Consider the following 20,612-nt stretch of genomic DNA (forward strand, 5'->3'; position numbering starts at 1 on the left):
TTATTTTGTCTCTTTCTACCTCAGTTCCTTCCATTGTAAAAGAGGGATAATCGTGCCCTCCACAAGGTGTTGGGCTCTGCACAACGTGTGTTAAGACATAAAACACAATGGCTAACAGAACAAGCACTCAATTTTTCTGTTTTGCCCCCTTTCCTCTTTATTCTGCTCTCCTTCTACTGGATATTATATAGCCAGTAAATTTGTGAATGTTTTAAAAACATTTCTTTTTGTTTTATAGCCCCTATTCATTTTAAATAGATGAATATATTTCTTTTTTTTTTTTTTTTTTTTTGGAGATGGAGTCTCGCTCTGTCACCCAGGATGGAGTGCAGTGGCGTAACCTTGGCTCACTGCAACCTCTGCCTCCTGGATTCAAGTGATTCTCCTGCCTCAGCCTCGTGAGTAGCTGGGATTACAGGCATCTGCCACCATGCCAGGCTTTTTTTTTTTTTTTTTTTTTTTTTGTATTTTTAGTAGAGACGGGGTTTCACCATGTTGGCCAGCCTGGTCTCGAACTTCTGACCTCAAGTGATCCGCCTGCCTCGGCCTCCCAAAGTATTGGGATTACGGGCGTGAGCCACTGCACCCGGCCAGATGAATATATTTCTAGTATTGTCAAAAAAACGGTCTTTTACCAGCCCTCCACAAACCCAAAACAAAAACAGGCCTAAACCTAAATAAAGATGCTTTTAACTTCTGCAGGGAAAAAAAAAAAAATCACACAGATTTCCAAGAAACACAAACAGTAAGAGTCAGGGCATATGTGCCAGTGATTATTGGGGGGGTGTATTTGAAACATGTTTGTGTGAATTAGGCTTTTCCCCTGGATTTCACTAAATCTTCAGCCTCTTTTTTCATCTGATACCTATTCCTTTATTTTATTTTATTTTACTTTTTGAAACGGAGTCTCACTGTCGCCCAGGCTGGAGTACAGTGGCACCATCTCGGCTCACTGCAACCTCTGCCTCCCAGGTTCAAGTGATTCTCCTGCCTCAGACTCCCAAGTAGCTGGGATTACAGGTGCCCGCCACCACGCCCAGCTAATTTTTGTATTTTTAGTAGAGATGGGGTTTCACTATGTTGGCCAGGATGGTCTGGTACTCAGGACCTCAGGTGATCCGCCTGCCTTGGCCTCCCAAAGTGCTGGGATTACAGGCGTGAGCCACTGTGCTGACGTTACCTATTCCTTTAAATTTGGCAAAAGGTTTTGCTGAATCTTAAGAAAACTTGATGATTATATTATGTATATTATGATGAAAAAATCCTTTGAATCTGCTATAAAGTAATAGCTTTACAAAGTATTTTCATTTTAAAAACAGTCATGTATAAAATTCCAAATTCAAAAAAATTATTAAAATTTAATAATCCCACCAGAAAAATAAAGGTAAATTCTAACATTAACCTTTAATTAGTAATATCCTACTTTATATGAAAATTGTAACATGAAATTACCAATTAAATTTGCAAACTGTTGTCCTATTGAGATGTTTTATCAGTTAACAGGAATAAAAGTACCAAAAAGATGAGTAAATCAGTTGCAACATATTTTGTAATGGTTGAGGAATAGCCTTTATTACAATTTATTTCAACTACAGTGAATTCTAGTTTTAAAAACATGGCATATGGTCATTATTGCTGACAGACTTTATAATAATATTGACTGAAGTTATTCTATAATTCATTTGGGAAATAATTATTTTTAACAATCGGCCACACTAAGATTTTTATGAAGATTGGGAAGCAAACGTTGTGGTTTTAGAACTCAAACACAGATTTCTCAGTTATTTGACCCACTTAATCTTGTCAGTATTGGCTTTGATGAAATAGTATGAGGCTTAAATGAGATAACATATGTGAAGTGCTGGAAGTACAGTATTTTAACAAAAGCCGAGCAAAAGAAAGGCAGGTAATAAAGATAAACTCTTTGAGAAGTTAAATTGGACTGTGCCTGTCCATGGTGACAGGCAGAAAGACGAGCCACAATATTACTTTTAGATGGGCAACTTAACTACCCATGTCCCCAAGATGAAACAGTATTAATTTCAAATTGGTATTTTTAACCGATATTTGTATCACTAAATGTCAGTAAAAGCCACTATTCTATGCTGGGTTTCTCTAAACAGTTAAGTATAATTACTGGCTCTAGAGAACCTAGATATGAAAAAAAAGTTCACTATTAAAGAGTTTTTATGTATGTTACACTTCACAGTCATCATCCTGAAAAAAAAAGTGCTGCTAATTTTAGAGTATAGGCTTCTAGATTTAAAATGGTGGAATGAACACATGCATATATTTGTTCATTCAAATATTTAAGTGCTTTTTTTTTTTTTTTTGAGACAGAGTCTCGCTCTGTCACCCAGGCTGGAGCGAAGTGGTGCGATCTTGGCTCCCGGGTTCAAGTGATTCTCCTACTTCAGCCTCCGGAGTAGCTGGGATTACAGGCATGCACCAAGCTCGGCTAACTTTTATATTTTTAGTACAGATGGGGTTTCACCAGATTGGTCAGGCTGGTCTTGAACTCCTGACCTCAATCTACCTGCTCAGGCCTCCCAAAGCGCTGAGATTACAGGCGTGAGTCACCACGCCGGGCCAAATATTTGAGTGCGTATGAGCCAAGTACTGTTCTAGATGTGATGAGTACATCAGGAATTAAAAAAATGAAAAATCTCTCTCCTCCTGAAGCTTATATTCAAGTTGGAGAGGACAATTAAAAAGTAATGTATATAGTACGTTAAATGGAGATAAGTACTAAAGAGAAAAAAAAAAAAAACAAGAGATAAAAAGTAATCAAAGGCTGAGCACGGTGGCTCACAGCTGTAATCCTAGCACTTTTGGAGGCCAAGGTTTGGGGATTGCTTGAGCCCAGGAGTCTGATACAGTGCCTGGGCAATATAGTGAGACACCATCTCTTCAAAAAATTTAAAAAATTAAATGGGCATGATGTCATATGCCTGAGGTCCCAGCTACTCCGGAAACTGAGGCAGGAGGATCCACTGAATCCAGGAAGCAGAGGTTACAGTGAGCCAAGATGGCACCACTGCACTCCAGCCTGAGTGACAGAACGAAAATCTGTCTCAAAAAAAACCCAAAAACCAAAACACACAAAAAGGTAATAATAGGGCAGAGTAAGGGGAGTTCCATTTTTAAATAGCATGATCAAAGAACGCCTCTATGAGAAAATGACACTTGCGCAAATTCCAGAAGGTAGTTAGGAGTATGTTATACAGAAGACTGGGAAAGGGCGTCTAGGCAGGGTTGAGTAAGTGCAAAGGCTAAGAGGCAGGCTCTGGCTACTGGAAGAGAACAAGTATGGGACAGTATGGCTAGTTCGGTAAGGGACAGAAGGAAGAAAAATAGGGTCAGTGGTAACAGGAAAGCAGATCAGGCAAGGCTCTATAGGCCATTATAGGAGTTTGGGCTATACTTTGAGATGCAAAGCCTTTAGGTTTGAAAAGAGATGATCTGACTTACATTTCAAAAGGATCACTCTGGCTGCAGTGTGGATAATAGACCGTCAAGGGAAAGGTGAATGCAGAAAGACCAGGTGGAAGTCTATTCAAAAATCTAGATCAAGATGAAGTTGGCTTGGTGACAGTGAAGATGGTGAAAAGTGATCATATTCTAGATATATTCTGAAGATAAGACCAACAGAATTTGCTGCTGGATTGGAAGAGAGGTAGAAAGAAAATAAGTAGATAAAGACTCCAAGGAGCTTGCTTTATGAACTAAATGGATGGAATATCTATCAACTGAGATAGAGAAGACAGTGGGAGAAATAAGTTTGAAGAAAAAGAGCAGAACTTGAGGTTTAGACCAGTTAAATTTGAGCAATCTACTTGTGATGGTTAATTTTAGGTTATCAACTTCACTGGATGAAGGAATACCTAGAGAACTTGGTAAAGCATCTGGGTAAGTCTCTGAAGAGTGTTTCCAGAGGAGATGGTGTATGAACCAGGACTGAGTGGGGAAGACCCACCGTCATTGTGGGTAGGCACCATCCAATTGACTGAGGGCCCCAGATAGAACAAAAAAGGCAGAGAAAAGGTGCTTTCTTCCCTCTTTCCTAGAGATGGGACACTCTTCTCCTGCTCTTGGATATCAGAACTCCAGGCTCTCCAGTCTTTGTACCGCAGGCCTTATACCAGCAGCCTCCCTTGGGTACCCAGGCCTTCAGCCTAAGACTGATAATTACACCATGGACTTTCCTGGTTCTGAGGCTTTCTGACTTGGACTGAGCCACACTACTACCATCCTATGGTCTCCAGCTTGCAGACAGCCTGTCATATGACTTCTCAGCCTTTGTAATGGTGTCGGTCAATTTCCATAATAAATCCCCACTCATATCCTATTGGTTCTATCTCTCTGGAGAAATGTAATGCGCAATTATACATCCAAATAGAGATAATGATTAGAGATGGAATATATGTACCTGGAGTTCAGGAGAAAGGGACTGGCCAAAGATACCTATATTTCCTTGAATCTAAGAAGATTTGATGCTGGTACTTTCTTGATCTTTATCAGAAACTTTCAACAGAAGAACTTCATGCAACATACCGTAACTGCCACCTTGCTGATCGTGACTAACAGGTGCCACACGATTTAAAATGTGGTTTCTCAACCTTGGCACTATTTTGGGCCAGATAATTATCCTTCATGTGGGTTGTCCTGTGCACTGTAGGATGTTTAGCAGCACCTCTGGCCTCTACCCACTAGATGCCAGTAGTAGCACATTCCTTTGATGGACAACCAAAAATGTTGCCTATCCCCAGCAGGATAAAGTAGCCCAAGTTGTGAAGCATTGTTTCACAGGGATTAAAATGGGGGTGGGAAGAGGGGAAAATAAGCATATGGCTGAGTGGTAACCAATTTAGCAAAGCTGAATGCTGGGCCAGCACTGGAGAAAAGCAGAGGAGCACTCAATTTATATTGTGTAACCTCAGAAGTCCCCAGAAGCAAGAGCAGACAAGTGATATTGAGACTAAAAGCAGGAAGAATGGTTGAAAACACGTTTAAGAAAGCAGTTAATTCTCAGATTCCCTCCTTTACTCACTTGCCCATGAGCAGCGGTCTCAGGTACAGATTAATATCCACTCACAAGACCCAACAGACTATAGCTTGAAGCCAGATTCACTCAGCTCTTAGTATAAAGAAAAAGAGGGCATGCTGGCATGCTAGCATCAGACATGCCATCTTCAGAGGGAGTCCATACAGCTCACCACGGGCCCTTTTTTTTGGGCCCGTAAGTGATAGCTCATTGTAAGGGAAAGAGACCACGTGGTAAGTGCAGAAAACACTCTGGCTTAGGGAAACTTCATGCTCAACAGGAACCAGCAGTACCTTGTAACAGCCAATGAGGGTAAGTGCCAGGGCCCCTTAAAGAACACGTTCATGCTCATTTACAAGAGTTATTACACTGCTGGCCAGGTGCAGTGGCTCCCAAAGTGTAATCCCAGCACTCTGGGAGGCTGAGGCAGGCAGATCACTTGAGGTCAGGGGTTCAAGACCAGCCTGGCCAACATGGGGAAACCCTGTCTCTACTCAAAAAGAGAAATACAAAAATTAGCCAGGCCTGGTGGCATGTGCTTGTAATCCCTGCTACTCGGGAGGCTGAGGCACGAGAATCATGTGAACCTGGGAGGCAGAGGTTGCAGTGAGCTCAGACTGCGCCACTGCACTACGGCCTGGGCAACAGAGTGAGACTGTCTTTAAAAAAAAAAAAAGTTACACTGCACACCACAAAATCAAGGTCTGTGTCTTTTCATAGGCTAATTCAGTTATTCATGGACAGTTTTCCTGGTCCATATACATTCACCAACAGGGGTCAATTTCACAATAAACAATATTACCTGGAGATATTCTATATTTAATTCTTAATCCAATATGTGTCCAGGAAAAGAACGTCAGGAGAAGGAAAATCCAAGGTCATTTTTCCATGAAGAAAAGGACTCAGACCTACTGTTAACCCTCTCTGCCTAGAGCAGTGGTGATTCTCAATTGGGGGTGGATTTTGTCCTACAAGGAACATGTAACAATGTCTGTGGACGTTTTTAGTTGTCACAACTGAAGAAGGTATGTGTACTACTGACAGCTAGTGTGTACAGGCCAGGGATGCTGCTAAACATCCTACAATGCATAGGACAGCCACTCACAACAGAAAACTAGCCCAAATGTCAATAGTGCTGATAGCTGAGAAACCCTGACCTAAAAGGATTTGATGAAAGCTTACAGACTGGAACAATGGGGACCATCCTCATGTTCCAACCCTTCTTTCCCAAATGGGCTACTAAAACACTCGGCAGCCAGCATAGAAGACTGGAAGAACTTTCTCCAGATAAGCTCACCAGCCTAAGAAAAAAGACCTAAGGATAATCCCAAAGACTACAAAAAAAAAAAAAAAAAGAATAGAATTTTAAGAAGATGCAATTAATGGAACACAATTTGGCTTGAACCGGAGAGATTTAATCAACTGAGATAAAGTCTGAAATTGAAATAGTGATCACCTATAAAATTAAATATTTAAAAAAATCTGTTCATTCCAGTAAAAGTAAAATGATATTCCAGAAAGGGAATGTAGTCATAAGAGTATATGGAGGTTAGCAGTAAATTGCAAGTATATAGTCATTTTAACATAAACACTGAATATTAGTTCAATCAAAATATACTTGGAGAATGGAAGAACAGGAAGGGAGAAGTGAGAAGTTGTGTATAGACAGCTATACCCTCATCTTCTGGAGTGAAAAGTCAATAGGTAATACATACAACTAAAAAAAAAAAACCAAGAAATGGCAACGTGTATGTAGATTTAATGATAAAGAGGTAAATTCCCTAAGCGTCAACTAAATGAGCAAAAATTACTTACCTCTGGGAGCAGAATATGATGTGTCTGTGGGTAGAGGATAGTTGTCTGTAACATATCTCATAAAACTATTTAACGCCATGCATGAAAAACTAAAATATTTTTAAAACCGTATTTGCATTTAAAGACAATTTGATACATGAGTTCAGGATATATTAAAGCTTGCCTCAGTTTATTTGAATCAGAACAGACTAGACCTACGAAAAAAGCATACTGAAGCAAGTTCCAGGTTTGTTAAACCACCTTTCTATACTCCTAGGTGAGGCAAAAGAACAGGCTAGCTAGGTAAGACTTTTTAACTCCTTTCCCTGCTATAGTCCTGGTTTACTCACCAAACCTTACATTAAACTCTCATATGAAACATTACACCACTGAGTACTGGTATTCTTTGCAGTATTCACAGTGATATACATGGATACCACTAGATAACATTTGAAGTGTCCTTGCTGGGAGAGAGGAACTTCTCATGTTTTACTTCAATTTGCCCCTATATTGTATGAACTTTTAGAACAAGCACATTTTACAGACAGAAAGACAGACACGCAGATTAGTTTATAACTTGTCCTCATGCATCTTAACCCAACTCAAAATACTGTAAACTGATTGGAAGTAATATCAACGTACAAAACAAAGAATGGCCAAGAAAGCACACCCCTAATAAAATACTGCTCATATCCTAAATATAATTCCCAGGTATCACAAAATAGAAATCAGTTTTCTTTTTTCTTTTTTTCTTTTTGGAGACGGAATCTTGCTCTGTTGCCAGGCTGGAATGCAGTGGCACGATCTCGGCTCACTGCAACCTCCGACTCCCTGGTTCAAGCGATTCTCCTACCTCAGCCTCCCGAGTAGCTGGGATTACAGGCATGCGCCACCACATCCAGCTAATTATTTTTAGTAGAGATGGGGTTTCACCATGTTGGCCAGGATGGTCTCAAACTCCTGACCTCAGGTGATCCACCCACCTCGGCCTCCCAAAGTGCTGGGATTACAGGCGTGAGCCACCGCATCAGGCCTAGAAATCAGTTTTCAAGTTCTCTATAGAATATATACCACTTAGATAAGTTTCATTTTAAACAAATGAAAGTTTATTCTTCAGATTGATAAGACTGGCTAACTTTCTTAGAAATAATTCAAGTTTATCTCCAAACCACCATGATTAATACTCCTTTTGTGCTCCACAGTACCAAAAACAAAGTTACGCACATGGGTGGGTACCAAGAGTTACTGACTGATGGAAATTAATCCAAAGAATTAAATTAGGAAAAAAAAAAATCAATGATGTCAAGTAATAGTTAAAATTCAAGATTTTACTTTAGTACTGATTATTCATAAATAGATTCTTTTATCCCATATTAGAGTATTGTAAACACAAGCTTATTGGAAAGGTTGACTTAACTTTGCCCCACTTTTCTTCTTTCTTGCTGCTACCCTATGACAGAATTACCGTCTCTTTGATGAAAAGAACTCAATAAAGGACCCTCTTTCACCAAACTCAGCTTTTGTTAAACTTGTTATCACAAATCTATTCCCCACCTTATCCAGTCACATGCTGAAAAATATTCCATCTTTTAAAAATCTGTTCATGAATAACTTATGGTTCTCTGAACCACCCTATCAGGAAGGCAGATATAGTACTACGAACTCCGGCTGGGCTCGGTGGCTCACACCTGTTATCCCAGCACTTAGGGAGGTGGGCGGATCACGAGGTCAGGAGTTCAAGACCAGCCTGGCCAACAGGGTGAAATCTCATCTCTACCAAAAATACAAAAAATAGCCAGGTATGGTGGCATGCGCCTGTAATCCCAGCTACTCAGGAGGCTGAGGCAGGAGAATCACTTGAACCCGGGAGACAAGGTTGGAGTGAGCCGAGATCATGCCATTGCACTCCAGCCTGGGCGACAGAACAAGACTCCGTCTATTAAAAAAAAAAAAATCTGTTTATGAATAACTTTTGGTTCTCTGAACCACCCTATCAGGAAGGCAGATATAGTACTACGAACTCCATTTTACTTGTGAGAAATTGATGTTTAAGAGAATAACTCACTTAAGGTCCCATGGGTAGTGAGTGGCAAGGAAAACTCAGAATCAAGTTTCTGATTCCACACCTGGTGGCCCTTTCCAATATACCATACTGACTCTTCGATAATGAAATGGACGGCCAGGCACAGTGGCTCACGTCTGTAATCCCAGCACTTTGGGACACCGAGGTGGGTGGATCACCTGAGGTCAGACGGAGTTTCAGATGGAGTTCGAGACCAGCCTGGCCAACATGGTGAAACCCCATCTCTACTAAAAATACGAAAATTAGCTGGGCATGTGAGTGCCTGTAATCCCAGCTACTTGGGAGTCTGAGGCAGGAGAATCACTTGAACCTGGGAGGCGGAGGTTGCAGCAAGCCAAGATCACACCACTGCACTCCAGCATGGGCGACAAGAGTACAAACTTCATCTCAAAAAAAAAAAAAAGATAATGAACTGGAGTTAACCCGGTAAACTAGAATCTTGGACGACCACAATGATGATATAAGTGGTTTTCTTAAGTTTTACTTTAAATCAACATACATTTAAAAGCACTATCAGCTGAATAAATAAATGGCTTTGCGAATCATTTTAATTTTCAAATCACATGAAATGACTCAAATTACAATAAAAAATACCATTCAAGAACTTCCAAATACTACAGTCATGAGAATAAAAAAGAAGAAACTAAATTTCTTCTCAATCATCTGTGTGCCACTACCATATCTGATAATATATTCCTTCTGTACTCTTGAAACCTATCTCAGGAGTATCTCTGACAAATTATAAATGTAGAAGAATTTAAAAATGTAATTAAAATTACATTATTTTAATATAATTTCTCCTTTATTTCAATAATAAAATAGCAGGGAAAAAGTTCCATCTATTTACCTCAGGAATTGGCTGCCCTTGATGTGTCAAATCCAGCTCTTGAGGGCGTGTTACTTTATCAATATCCAAAGAGTCCATGCTAGAGGCTGCAGAAGTGATGCTGGAACGGGAGGAATTACTAATAGAGCGTACTTCAGCATCACTCACTGTGCCTGCTGATGCGGTTCTTCTGTGCTGATTCGTTACCAAGGGTTTAGTATCTTCTAGTACAGACTGCTGAGCAGCCTCATCCATACTCAAAGAGGCCTGTTCTAACTGTGCAGTGACGTCGTCCAGGGAGTAGCTGGCATGGGAAGGTTTAGCTATCCTATTAGATGAAGAAGATAATCCTTTCAAGGTGCCAGGTTTCGATGTATGTCGGCTAACAGGCAACTTCTGAGTAGCTTTCGTTTCTGTGATTTGACGCTTACTGTTTCCTGAACCAATACTGCTGAGCTCCTGCTCTATAGAGCAAAGATCAGCCATCAAGGCATCCAGATCCACAGTCTCTCCCTGATTCAGAGCTTCTGCAATGAACAACACATAATGTTTCCAGAATTTATACATTCTATTATAAATAAGTTAATAAATGAAGATGATGAAGCAAAAGAATATATTCTGTTGGGCCTAAAGCAAATAAAATTAAGTATTACTGGTTTTTGTTTTAAATTCCAAGAGAAATTTTTAGAAGTACACAGTCCTCCGCTTTTAAGGCTTGTAATAATCAAAGAAGAATAAATTATGAGTTCAAAGACAAAAACACCACAAAAATCTTATACTATTCCATGGTTTTAACCACATTTCTCTGTGCAACTTTTTACCACAGGCATCAATACATTGTTAATATGATCAATGCTTCGGTAGAGATGTTAATACCGAAAGAGCTGAGGGCATAAAAAGAGAAGTCAAAAGTCTAAAAAATTACAGACTGACAGGTCAGTATTATAAACTTGACTAGGTGGAATACAATAGATAAAGGCCACAGTGGCTGCTTTAAAAATTACTAACAAGTAATTTCACTGGACTTTAATCCAGTGAGAAAACAATGCAATTAAGTTTGCTGTGGGGTTCCACTTGGGTATGTAGTTTGTCAATTATTAATAAAACCAACTATCTTTTAGTTACATTCTAGTTTGCTTTTTTCTGTGATATTTTCAATTAGTAATATTAATAAAATACACAAATCAAGAAATTTAAGGGCCAGATGCAGTGGCTCACACCTGTAATCCCAGCACTTTGGGAGGCCGAGGCAGGCAGATCACCTGAGGTCAGGAGTTCGAGACCAGCCTGGCCAACATGATGATACCCCATCTCTACTAAAAAAATACAAAATTAGCCAAGTGTGGTGGTACATGCCTGTAATCCCAGCTACTTGGGAGGCTGAGGCAGAAGAATCGCTTGAATCTGGGAGGCAGAGGTTGCAGTGAGCCAAGATTGTGCCACTGAACTCCAGCCTGGGCGACAAAAACAAAACCGTCTCAAAAAAAAAAAAAAAAAAAAAAGAAGAAAAAAGAAATTTAAGAACTTGGTCAAGTTACGCACATAGCTTTTATATTGAGTTTTTATATTTGGAATTGTAGCTGTACTGCTCCTACATTATGTGACTTAGCACACTATTTTACATTTTATTTCCAATTACATCTTACCATTCAAGTTGTATATGGAAAAGCGGTAAGAAAAGTTGGCCATGTTTGTTTCCTGGCGAAGAGGAGATCTTTTTACTGGTTCCATGGGTTTGTCAGAATCCAAACTCTTTATAAAAAGAAAGTTGAATAGTCATATTAAATTCAGGTTTCAATAATATAAAAAAGATGAAGTTTGTTTTATGATTAAGTGAACTGCCACACTATAATAAATAAAACCAAAGTTCTCCTAAGTCATAGCCTTAAGGAAAAGTATAATTGTTTTTCACATCATTATTTTGGTTATACTTATTTCAATCTTTAGATACATGCTTTTTTTTTTTGGAGATGAAGTTTCGTCCTGTCACCCAGGCTTAAGTGCCATGCCACAAGCTTGGCTCATTGCAACCTGTGCCTCCCGGGTTCAAGAGATCCTCTCGAGTAGTTGGGACCATAGGCACGTGCCACCATGCCCAGCTAATTTTTGTATTTTTAGTAGAGACAGGGTGTCACCACGTTCGCCAGGCTGGTTGCGAACTCCTGGCCTCAAGTGATCTACCCACCTCGGTCTCCCTAAGCGTTGGGATTGCAGGCATGAGCCACCATATCCGGCCTATGTTTACTTTTAAAGGCACTTGACACTGTCATAGTTCAGAGTAAATATCTTTTCAAATATATTAAGTACAGTGACTGACTTCATTTGATACACATGCACTATAAAATAAGTGAGGTATATGAATACGGACACGGTAAGCTAAGAAATAGGTGTGGTGGCTCACACCTGTAATCCCAGCACTCTGGCAGGCAGAGGTGGGCAGATCACCTGAGGTTAGAAGTTCGAGACCAGCTTGGCCAACAGGGCGAAACCTCTTCTCTAGTAAAAGTACAAAAATTAGCTGGGCACAGTGGCGGGTGCCTGTAATCCCAGCTACTTGGGGGGCTGAGGCGGGAGAATGGCTTAAGCCTGGGAGGCGGAGGTTGCAGTGAGCTGAGATCACGACACTGCACTCCAGCCTGGGCGACAGAGTGAGACTCAGTCTCCAAATAATAATAATAATAAAATAAAAATAAAAAATAAAAAAAAGAAGACATAGAAACCACACAGGGCGTTTTGTTCTTTCTTTCCTCAAAGGGATTTGGTTTAGGTCCAGGAAAGCCTCAATCTTTGCTATATGAAGGACTCTGAAGATAATGGACAGTTCTGGATTTAAAATTATTGAGACCCAAGACTCACTAATTGTTTTAATGAAAAGTGATTACAAGTCCAAACAATGATGAAATGTTCTTGTCCTTCTCCAGTTCTATCAAGATGAGGGCAAACTGTAACCCAGCTACACTGCCTGTGACAAATCTTGAATCATACTGTATACTTTGGGTAGGGTGACTTGTAAGTTACACTTGTAAGTTTAAATGATACTCTTTTCCTCTCTAACCTTTCTACAGCAAGAAAAAAAGATATTTACAACAGAGAAATTCAGAGAAAAGGTCAGTAGCTATTGTTTGTTTAATAGATTCACAAAATATAAGGATTAGTGTTTTAAAACTTTAATTTCTATCTAAAGTAAGTACTGAATAAGCTTCAAATTTTAAAAGAATGCTGGATATTCTATTGGGTTATAATGCTATCTTTTTATTTTTTTTGAGACAAGGTCATGCTCTGTTGCCCAGGCATGAACTCTTTTAACCTTTTTAAAGGGGTTGCTGAGAATTTTATAAAAGCTATGAGCCCTCTTCCAGAAAAATGTACATACATTCAAAATTTTACAAACTTTTTAGAACACTGACCAACTACCTAAAAACTTTAAAACTTAAACTTGTTTTAATTCTAAGTTGAAAATACCATACCACTGAATACGTGATATAGGTGTACAGATAACACTGTAATGAACTAAAGTAATGACACAAATAAGAAACTTGAGGTTTTAGCCATAAACTTCGTAAGTCAAACATTTCTTGAAAACGTCCCAAGTGTTATAAAGCAACACAGTAGTGAGTCACACTATGCAATGGTTTTAATCTTTTTTTCTCTCTAAAGACAGATTTATATAATGAAAAGAACAGTCACATCACTAGTGGCTCTTCACACTTTTATGTCAGGCAACTTAAAATACAGGGGAAAGTACAAGGTACCAAACCAGTAGAAACACTGCTTTCAGGGGAGCATCATGTAGTTCCTACTCCACCGAGAGCAGCTGGACCAATAGCTACCTGCCTTTTCTCTTTTGGGCCCCTCGTCCCAAGCATGGACAATAAAACCACATGGTCAAGAACACTGCACATGTCAGCTGGCCCTTGCATACTTTCTCCATGCAATATCATTTTCTATTTGCTCTTCTTTGCTTCCTCTCTCTCCCAGCACAGAACTGCATAGCCTAGCGATAATCTCTATGCCCAAATCACACTTTTTATAAATTAAGAATTAAACAGAAAGAACTTGGCAATTACAGATATAAGACATCTCTGACAAAAAAAAATGTCACTTCTTCTGATTAGAGATGAAGGGAATGATATCTATGAAATCCTAGTAGGAGTTGAAAACATTCTACCCTGGCCAGCATGCCTGTAATACCAGCAGTTTGAGAGGCCGAGGTGGGTGGATCACCTGAGGTCAGGAGTTCGAGATCAGCTTGGCTAACATGGTGAAACTGTTTCTAATAAAAATACAAAACCAGCTGGGCATGGTGGCGCATGCCTGTAATCCCAGCTACCTGGGAGGCTGAGACAGGAGAATCGCTTGAACCCGGGAGGTGGTGGTTGCATTGAGCCAGTATCTCACCACTGCACTCCAGCCTGGGTGACAGGAGTGAGACGCCATCTCAAAAAAAAAAAATTCCCCCCAAATACAGTATTAACAGATTATGGTCACAAAGATGTCTGCCTTTCAAAATGATCTAGCAAGAATTACATGAAGAGTTTATCACTTTGAATTCTAGACTGCTACAAAAATAAGCTGCTAGTACTTTAAGCTTCCACCTTGACCACCTTACTTTTCCTTCAGTTATCTCATACTTATGCAATTTTACACAAATGTTCTTCCCAAAGACATTATTTATGAGTAAATGTTTTGTTCTAATGTTCTCATTGCCATGAAGTCAAATTTATTTAATAAACATAACCATCTTCATATACTGAATATAATGTATTACGGGGGCAATAACAATAGTACCCTTTTATTCTAAAAAGTGTGCTGGTTTAGAGGACAAAGTTACCGTTTTTAAAAACCCAAGATCGAATAAAGCAAAATTAAAAGATTTTGCCACTGCTTTAAAATGCAGCCTAGAATTAGGTTTTGTCAGTATTCTGCAATCATGTCACAGAAAATATTTACATGGGGCCAGGCACGGTGGCTCATGCCTGTAATCCCAGCACTTCGGGAGGCCAAGGCAGGCAGATCACAAGGTCAGGAGATCGAGACCATCCTGGCTAACATGGTGAAACTCCATCTCTACTAAAAAATACAAAAAATTAGCCAGGCATGGTGGCACTTGAAGTCCCAGCCACTTGGGAGGCTGAGGCAGGAGAATGAAGTGAACCCAGGAGGCGGAGCTTGCAGTGAGCCAAGATCGCGCCACTGCACTCCAGCCTGGGTGACAAAGTGAGACTCCATCTCGAGAAAAAAAGAAAATATTTACGTGGAAGGAAATTACTTATGTTGAAAATGTATTCAAATTTACTAAGGTAATAGGGTTTGCTAAAATTTAGACTTTTGAATTTCAGGCTTTAAAAGTTTTTAGCTAATTATCTCATATTTATGAAACATATATTAAGCAATCCCTCTAGATGAACAGAGCCTCCCTCACAAGTATTTTTTTTTAACATCCTTAAAATAACTAAAGATTCTTAACATCTCCTCTTCTAGAATGACTTCATTTACTTGTCAATACTTCGAACATTTCTTCCTTTCTGGCAATATTTTAAAATTTAACTTATATCCATATCCTCTTCTGCATATTAAACTTTTAACACAATGATGACTTCAAATCCTCAACCAGTTTTTCAAGCATTACGTCCAACCTGAGTGAGTTTGTCTAGTTCTCCAAGCCAGGCTCCAAACATTTTGTCCAGGTCCTGATCTTCCTTGTCACTGTCTTCTTCAGCACCATGATCAATTTCTTCATCTGACAGCTGCTCCATCTGAAATACAGACATTTGTGCAGAATGAATAGTAAGTTACAGGTTTAACTTGAAAAATTATGCCATATATGCTCTGATATATTATAAGCCTCTGGAGTCAAATCTTCAAAACCAGAAATTACATTCTAAAAGAAAATCTTAAGTCATTAATGTAGACAGTGTTGACAAGTGAGTAGAAACAAAGAATAAAGTTTCAATTTTTTTAGGAAACTGTAAAAGAAAAGCCAACAGTATCAAATTATGACCAGAATCACAACATTACTAAAAAAATTAACAGAGCACTCCTTTCAATCAGCAGAGGACATAAGAGTAGTATAGTTCTCTCCACTACTAGATCCTAGGACACCCAAACACCAAAAGGAAGCCATTTCAGAAGACTTTAATGGAAGAAGTTATTGTCCTGTTTATTCTGTAAAAATCTGTTTAGATATCAATAGGTATCCCACAAAACCTGAGTCCAACAAGTATTTAAGAGAAAATTTGACAAAACAAAAATCTTAATCTAGATTTGTTTCTATTCTACCTTCCTACCCTCTTTCTATCCCATTTGTCTTCTTTCTCTACCTTACTTCCTCATCAGTTCCAACAAAACTCAAGAAGGAAACAGAATTGAAAACTTCTAAATCCAGGTCCAAATCCTGTATGTGGTGACTTTTCAAATATAAGTCCCTTGAAAGAAGAAATTATTTTCCTTCTTCCCATTAATAAAATAGTGTGACGGGGCACAGTGGCTCGCACCTATAATCGCAGCACTTTGGGAGGCCAAGGCAGGTGGATCACCTGTGGTCAGGGGTTCGAAACCAGCCTGGCCAACATGGCAAAACACCATCTCTACTAAAAATACAAAATTGGACGGGCGTGGTGGTGCCTGCCTGTAATCCCAGCTACTTGGGAGGCTGGGCCAGGAGACTCACTTGACCCTGGGAGGCAGAGGTTGCAGTGAGCCGAGAACATGCCACTGCACTCCCATCTGGGCAACGAGTGAAACTCCATCTCAAAAAATAAAATAAAATAAAATAAAAAATAAAATAAAATAGTGTGGTATCTGACATGGAACTTGCACATTATTTTGCAAGGGAAGATGGGAAGAAAAATTACATAAAACAATGTAATATCAATAACTGATTAATCTGATAAATATAAACATTACAACATTAAAGGCCCCGGGAAATCTTCAAATAAACATTAGCTTTGCTTAACCAGTCAGCATATTCCAAAATTAAAATTAAACTCAGGCAGGCATGTTAGTATGAATTTGAAACAAATTAAATTTTTTTTTTCAAGTTAGCAGATTATAACCCCTGGTTCACAAAGTTATGGTAGGTATTTTATGTTTCTTAACATCATAGTTACTAAAATCTGATAAAATGTTATTTCTGGAAAAAAACCCAGCATATTCTTAAGTTATTTGACCACAATCCCTTTTCCTTCAACTTCTGTCCCAGGGACACAATGAATATCATCACCATATGTTACATTAAATACTCTTGACTCACATTTCTAAAACACGAATTTTGTTATGGTAGATCTAGGCAATATTTGGAATATAGCCTGTCAGCTGGTTTAAGCAATTCCTCCAAGATTATATAGTGCATGGGCATTCCATTAAAAAAGATACGCCTAATTTTTACGAGCTTGATATACATATGCCAGGGTATGAATGCGTCCCTTCCAAAATTCAAGTGTTGCCAATATGATAGTATTAAAGGATGGGGCCTTTAGGCCATAAAGGCTCCTTCTTTATTAAAGGTATTAAGGATTTTATAAAAGAGATTTCATGAAGCACTGGGTTACCTTGTTCTTCTACTCTCCGCTATGCGAGAGCACATCTTGTGCCTCCCTGTGGAGGAAGCCAGCAACAAGCCCTCACCAGACACCAAATGTCAGTGCTTTAATCTTGTACTTCCCAGCCTCCAGAACAATAAGAAAATTAATTTCTGTTCTTTACATATTACCCAGTCTCGGGAATTTTATTGCAGCAGCACACACGGACTGATATCGTCAAAGAAGCAATCCACAAAATTATATCTGGGATCCTTAAAGATTAGAAGACAACATAAAGAATCTAATTATCTGACAAGGTATCATGAAGTTAAATTTTCAGTCTTATTTCACTATACAAACTTTTGCAGAAAGGGTCAAATAATGTTGCAAAATTAAACTGAACGTAGTTTTCAGATGCTGAAAATCAGATCATATCTCCTTTAATTACTTAAGGGAAATAATTTTCTAATTTTCCTAATACTGGGAAGAACAACAGCTAACCAATATCTCTAATAAATATATCTCTAATAGAAACTGATAATTTTCATTTCTTAATCTTTTATCACTGAAATCATATATAAACCAGGTCATTCTACCCTGGCAAGTGAAAAATAGATCTACCAATTTCCCAATTCATAAATCTGATTCTTAAAAAGATTTGGTTTTTATAATTTGTAACTATTATTTGTAAGATTTTATTCATTACTACATAATTGATAGGTCAATCTCAATAGAAACTTGGTATCAGAGTTCATTAAGCCATCTACCGATGAAAAACATAAAATGTTAGTGAAAAGAAAAACCTCGGCCAGGTGCAGCAGCCCACGCCTGTAATCCCAGCACTTTGGGAGGCTGAGGCGGGCGGATCACGAGGTCAGGGGATCGAGACCATCTTGGCTAACACGGTGAAACCCTGTCTCTACTAAAAATACAAAAAAATTAGCCAGGTGTGGTGGCAGGTGCCTGTAGTCCCAGCTACTTGGGAGGCTGAGGCAGGAGAATGGGGTGAACCCGGGAGGCCGAGCTCGCAGTGAGCTGAGATCACGCCAGTGCACTCCAGCCTGGGCGACAGAGCGAGACTCTGTCTCCAAAAAAAAAAAGAAAAGAAAAACCTCATCTGACCAGATGACTTAATTACTCAAATAGTTGCTAGTTTGAGAACACCAAGGAGCAGTAATAGCCAGTTTTCATAGAGGGTTAATAAGTAACATAATCTGGAACATACTTGCTTTTACTCCCTAATCTTTGAAACTAAACACACTGGAATAAACCAGAAAATATCTTAGGAGGAATTCTGTTTTGAGATAGTGATACTTATTCTTAGTTACATTTTATATTTCTTAAGTACATTTAAAACAACCTGGGCCTGCAGCACTGTTGTCCAACAGATACCATTATGTCACTATTGGCAGAGACAGCAGCTTTAGTAACTTTAATGAGTATTTTAGGCAATAATACGCAAGGCACTGGGTTTATGGTGACTATATTCTCCATAGTAAAAATTTGGTCACATGATAGAATATTTAGATGACTCATCATCAGGAAAATCTGTGATGTATGAACATGACACACACTAAGAGGAAGTTACAATCAAAGAGAACAGGGAGAGAACATTAGTCATAGCCCTCCATGAACCATTGTGATAGGTAGGTATTATATCATTCCCATTTTATAAATGAGGAAAGCTAATCAGAAAGGGTGGCAAGCTCCATTCTTGGAGAAGGGCTTAGAGGACAGCACTCCAGGTCCAGTGTTTCAAACAACACCTCCAATTTCAGGCATCTTACAGATAGGGCTTCCATATTAGATATCATTTAAACCAAGAGTTCAAATTTTTAAAAATGATTTTAAAAAAGGTTTAAATCCTGGACTTCTGAGAACAGACTGTAACTGCCCATAAGAAAATGCCATACTGGGAAAAATAAAACAACAGGAAAACAACATTATAAGATAAATATAAAATAGTTCAAAATAAAGAAATAATTTAAATTACAATGGAGCCAAAGAGAACCACAGTCATGTGCTCATAATGATGTTTAGATCAATGACAGACTATTTATACAATGGTGGTCCCATAAGTATTTTTACTGTACCTTTTCTAAGTTTAGACACCATTGTATTGCAATTGTCTATAGTGCTCAGTACAGTAACATGCTGAAAGGTTGTAACCTAGGAGTAATAGGCTATACTCTATAGCCTAGGTGTGGAGTAGACTATACCACCTAGGTTTGTGTAAGTACGATTTATTATGCTGGCACAACAATGAAATTGCTTAATGAAGCATTTCTCAGAAAGTATCTTCATCATTAAATGACACATGACTGTACAGACTCTGCATCCAAAGCTAGTGTGTTTGAAACTGAGTTTTTTCCTACTATTCAAACAAGCTATTTGAGTTTTAAAAATCCCTTTAAAATTTTTCATTTATAGTTTTGTTTTTATCTAGACTACTACTGCAGACTTAAGGAAAATATCACTAGAGAACAACGACAGCAATGACAGAGAAACATAAAATTAACAGAAAGTTGAAGTATCTATTGAACATTAACCACTTATGTTACTTTTGCCAATTCTGTCCTATTTTCAATTTGTCCCTATGTGGACTAGTTAAAAAACAAAACAAAAAAAACAAAAACAAAACAAAACAAAACAAAAACTGGCTGGGTGCAGTGGCTCACGCCTGTAATCCCAGCACTTTGGGAGGCCGGGGAGGATGGATCACCTGAGGTCAGGAGTTCGAGACTAGCATGGCCAAGAAGGTAAAACCCTGTCTCTAGAAAAATTAGCCAGGCATGGTGGTGGGCGCCTGTAAGACCAGCAACCTGGGAGGCCGAGGCAGGAGAATTGCTTAAACCCAGGAGGCAGAGGTTGCAGTGAGCCAAGATCGTGCCATTGCTCTCCAGCCTGAGCAATGAATGAAACCCCCATCTCAAAGAAAAAAAAACTTAAGTAACTTACTCGGAGACTTTCCAAAAAGGACTTAGGTCCTGTAACATTTCTTAAAGAATTCACAATCTAAAACACACTCTCCATTCTCTAAATGCTGACGTTGATGAATCTTATTCTCCAATTCCCCAATACAGCATAATTTCCATTAACCATACACATCAAATAAGGTGCCCTCAGACATTTGCTTATAGGCTCGGCATCATCTTAGGTCAGCAAATCTAGTAGGGAAATGCATTCCTGCTTGCCAATTCCTTGATCCACACCCTACCCATTCTAAAAATCGTTTGTATTATAATTGCTATATATCGCCAAATGAATCACAAGTCTAAACCTGAATTTTCCAAACATAATGCCCCTACTAGAAACAATGACATCAGAAAATAATCTAACAGTCAA

General features: G+C 38.9%; 1 protein-coding gene across 13 annotated transcripts in view; it reads right to left on the reverse strand.

Annotated features, from left to right (window-relative positions):
- RAPH1 (Ras association (RalGDS/AF-6) and pleckstrin homology domains 1) overlaps positions 1 to 20,612 on the reverse strand; it is a 129,711-nt gene that overhangs the window by 69,745 nt on the left and 39,354 nt on the right. For all 13 annotated transcript variants that reach the window (XM_077957406.1, XM_077957405.1, XM_077957399.1 and 10 more), the window contains exons 2-4: positions 15,384 to 15,503; positions 11,394 to 11,499; positions 9,769 to 10,274 (exon numbers count right to left, since the gene is read on the reverse strand). In XM_077957406.1, coding sequence (XP_077813532.1) covers positions 9,769 to 10,274; positions 11,394 to 11,499; positions 15,384 to 15,503 — 732 coding nt within the window. The remainder of the gene's footprint in view (positions 1 to 9,768; positions 10,275 to 11,393; positions 11,500 to 15,383; positions 15,504 to 20,612) is intronic.

The sequence above is a fragment of the Macaca mulatta genome, chromosome 12 (assembly GCF_049350105.2).
Source record: "Macaca mulatta isolate MMU2019108-1 chromosome 12, T2T-MMU8v2.0, whole genome shotgun sequence".
Lineage (NCBI taxonomy): Eukaryota > Metazoa > Chordata > Mammalia > Primates > Cercopithecidae > Macaca > Macaca mulatta.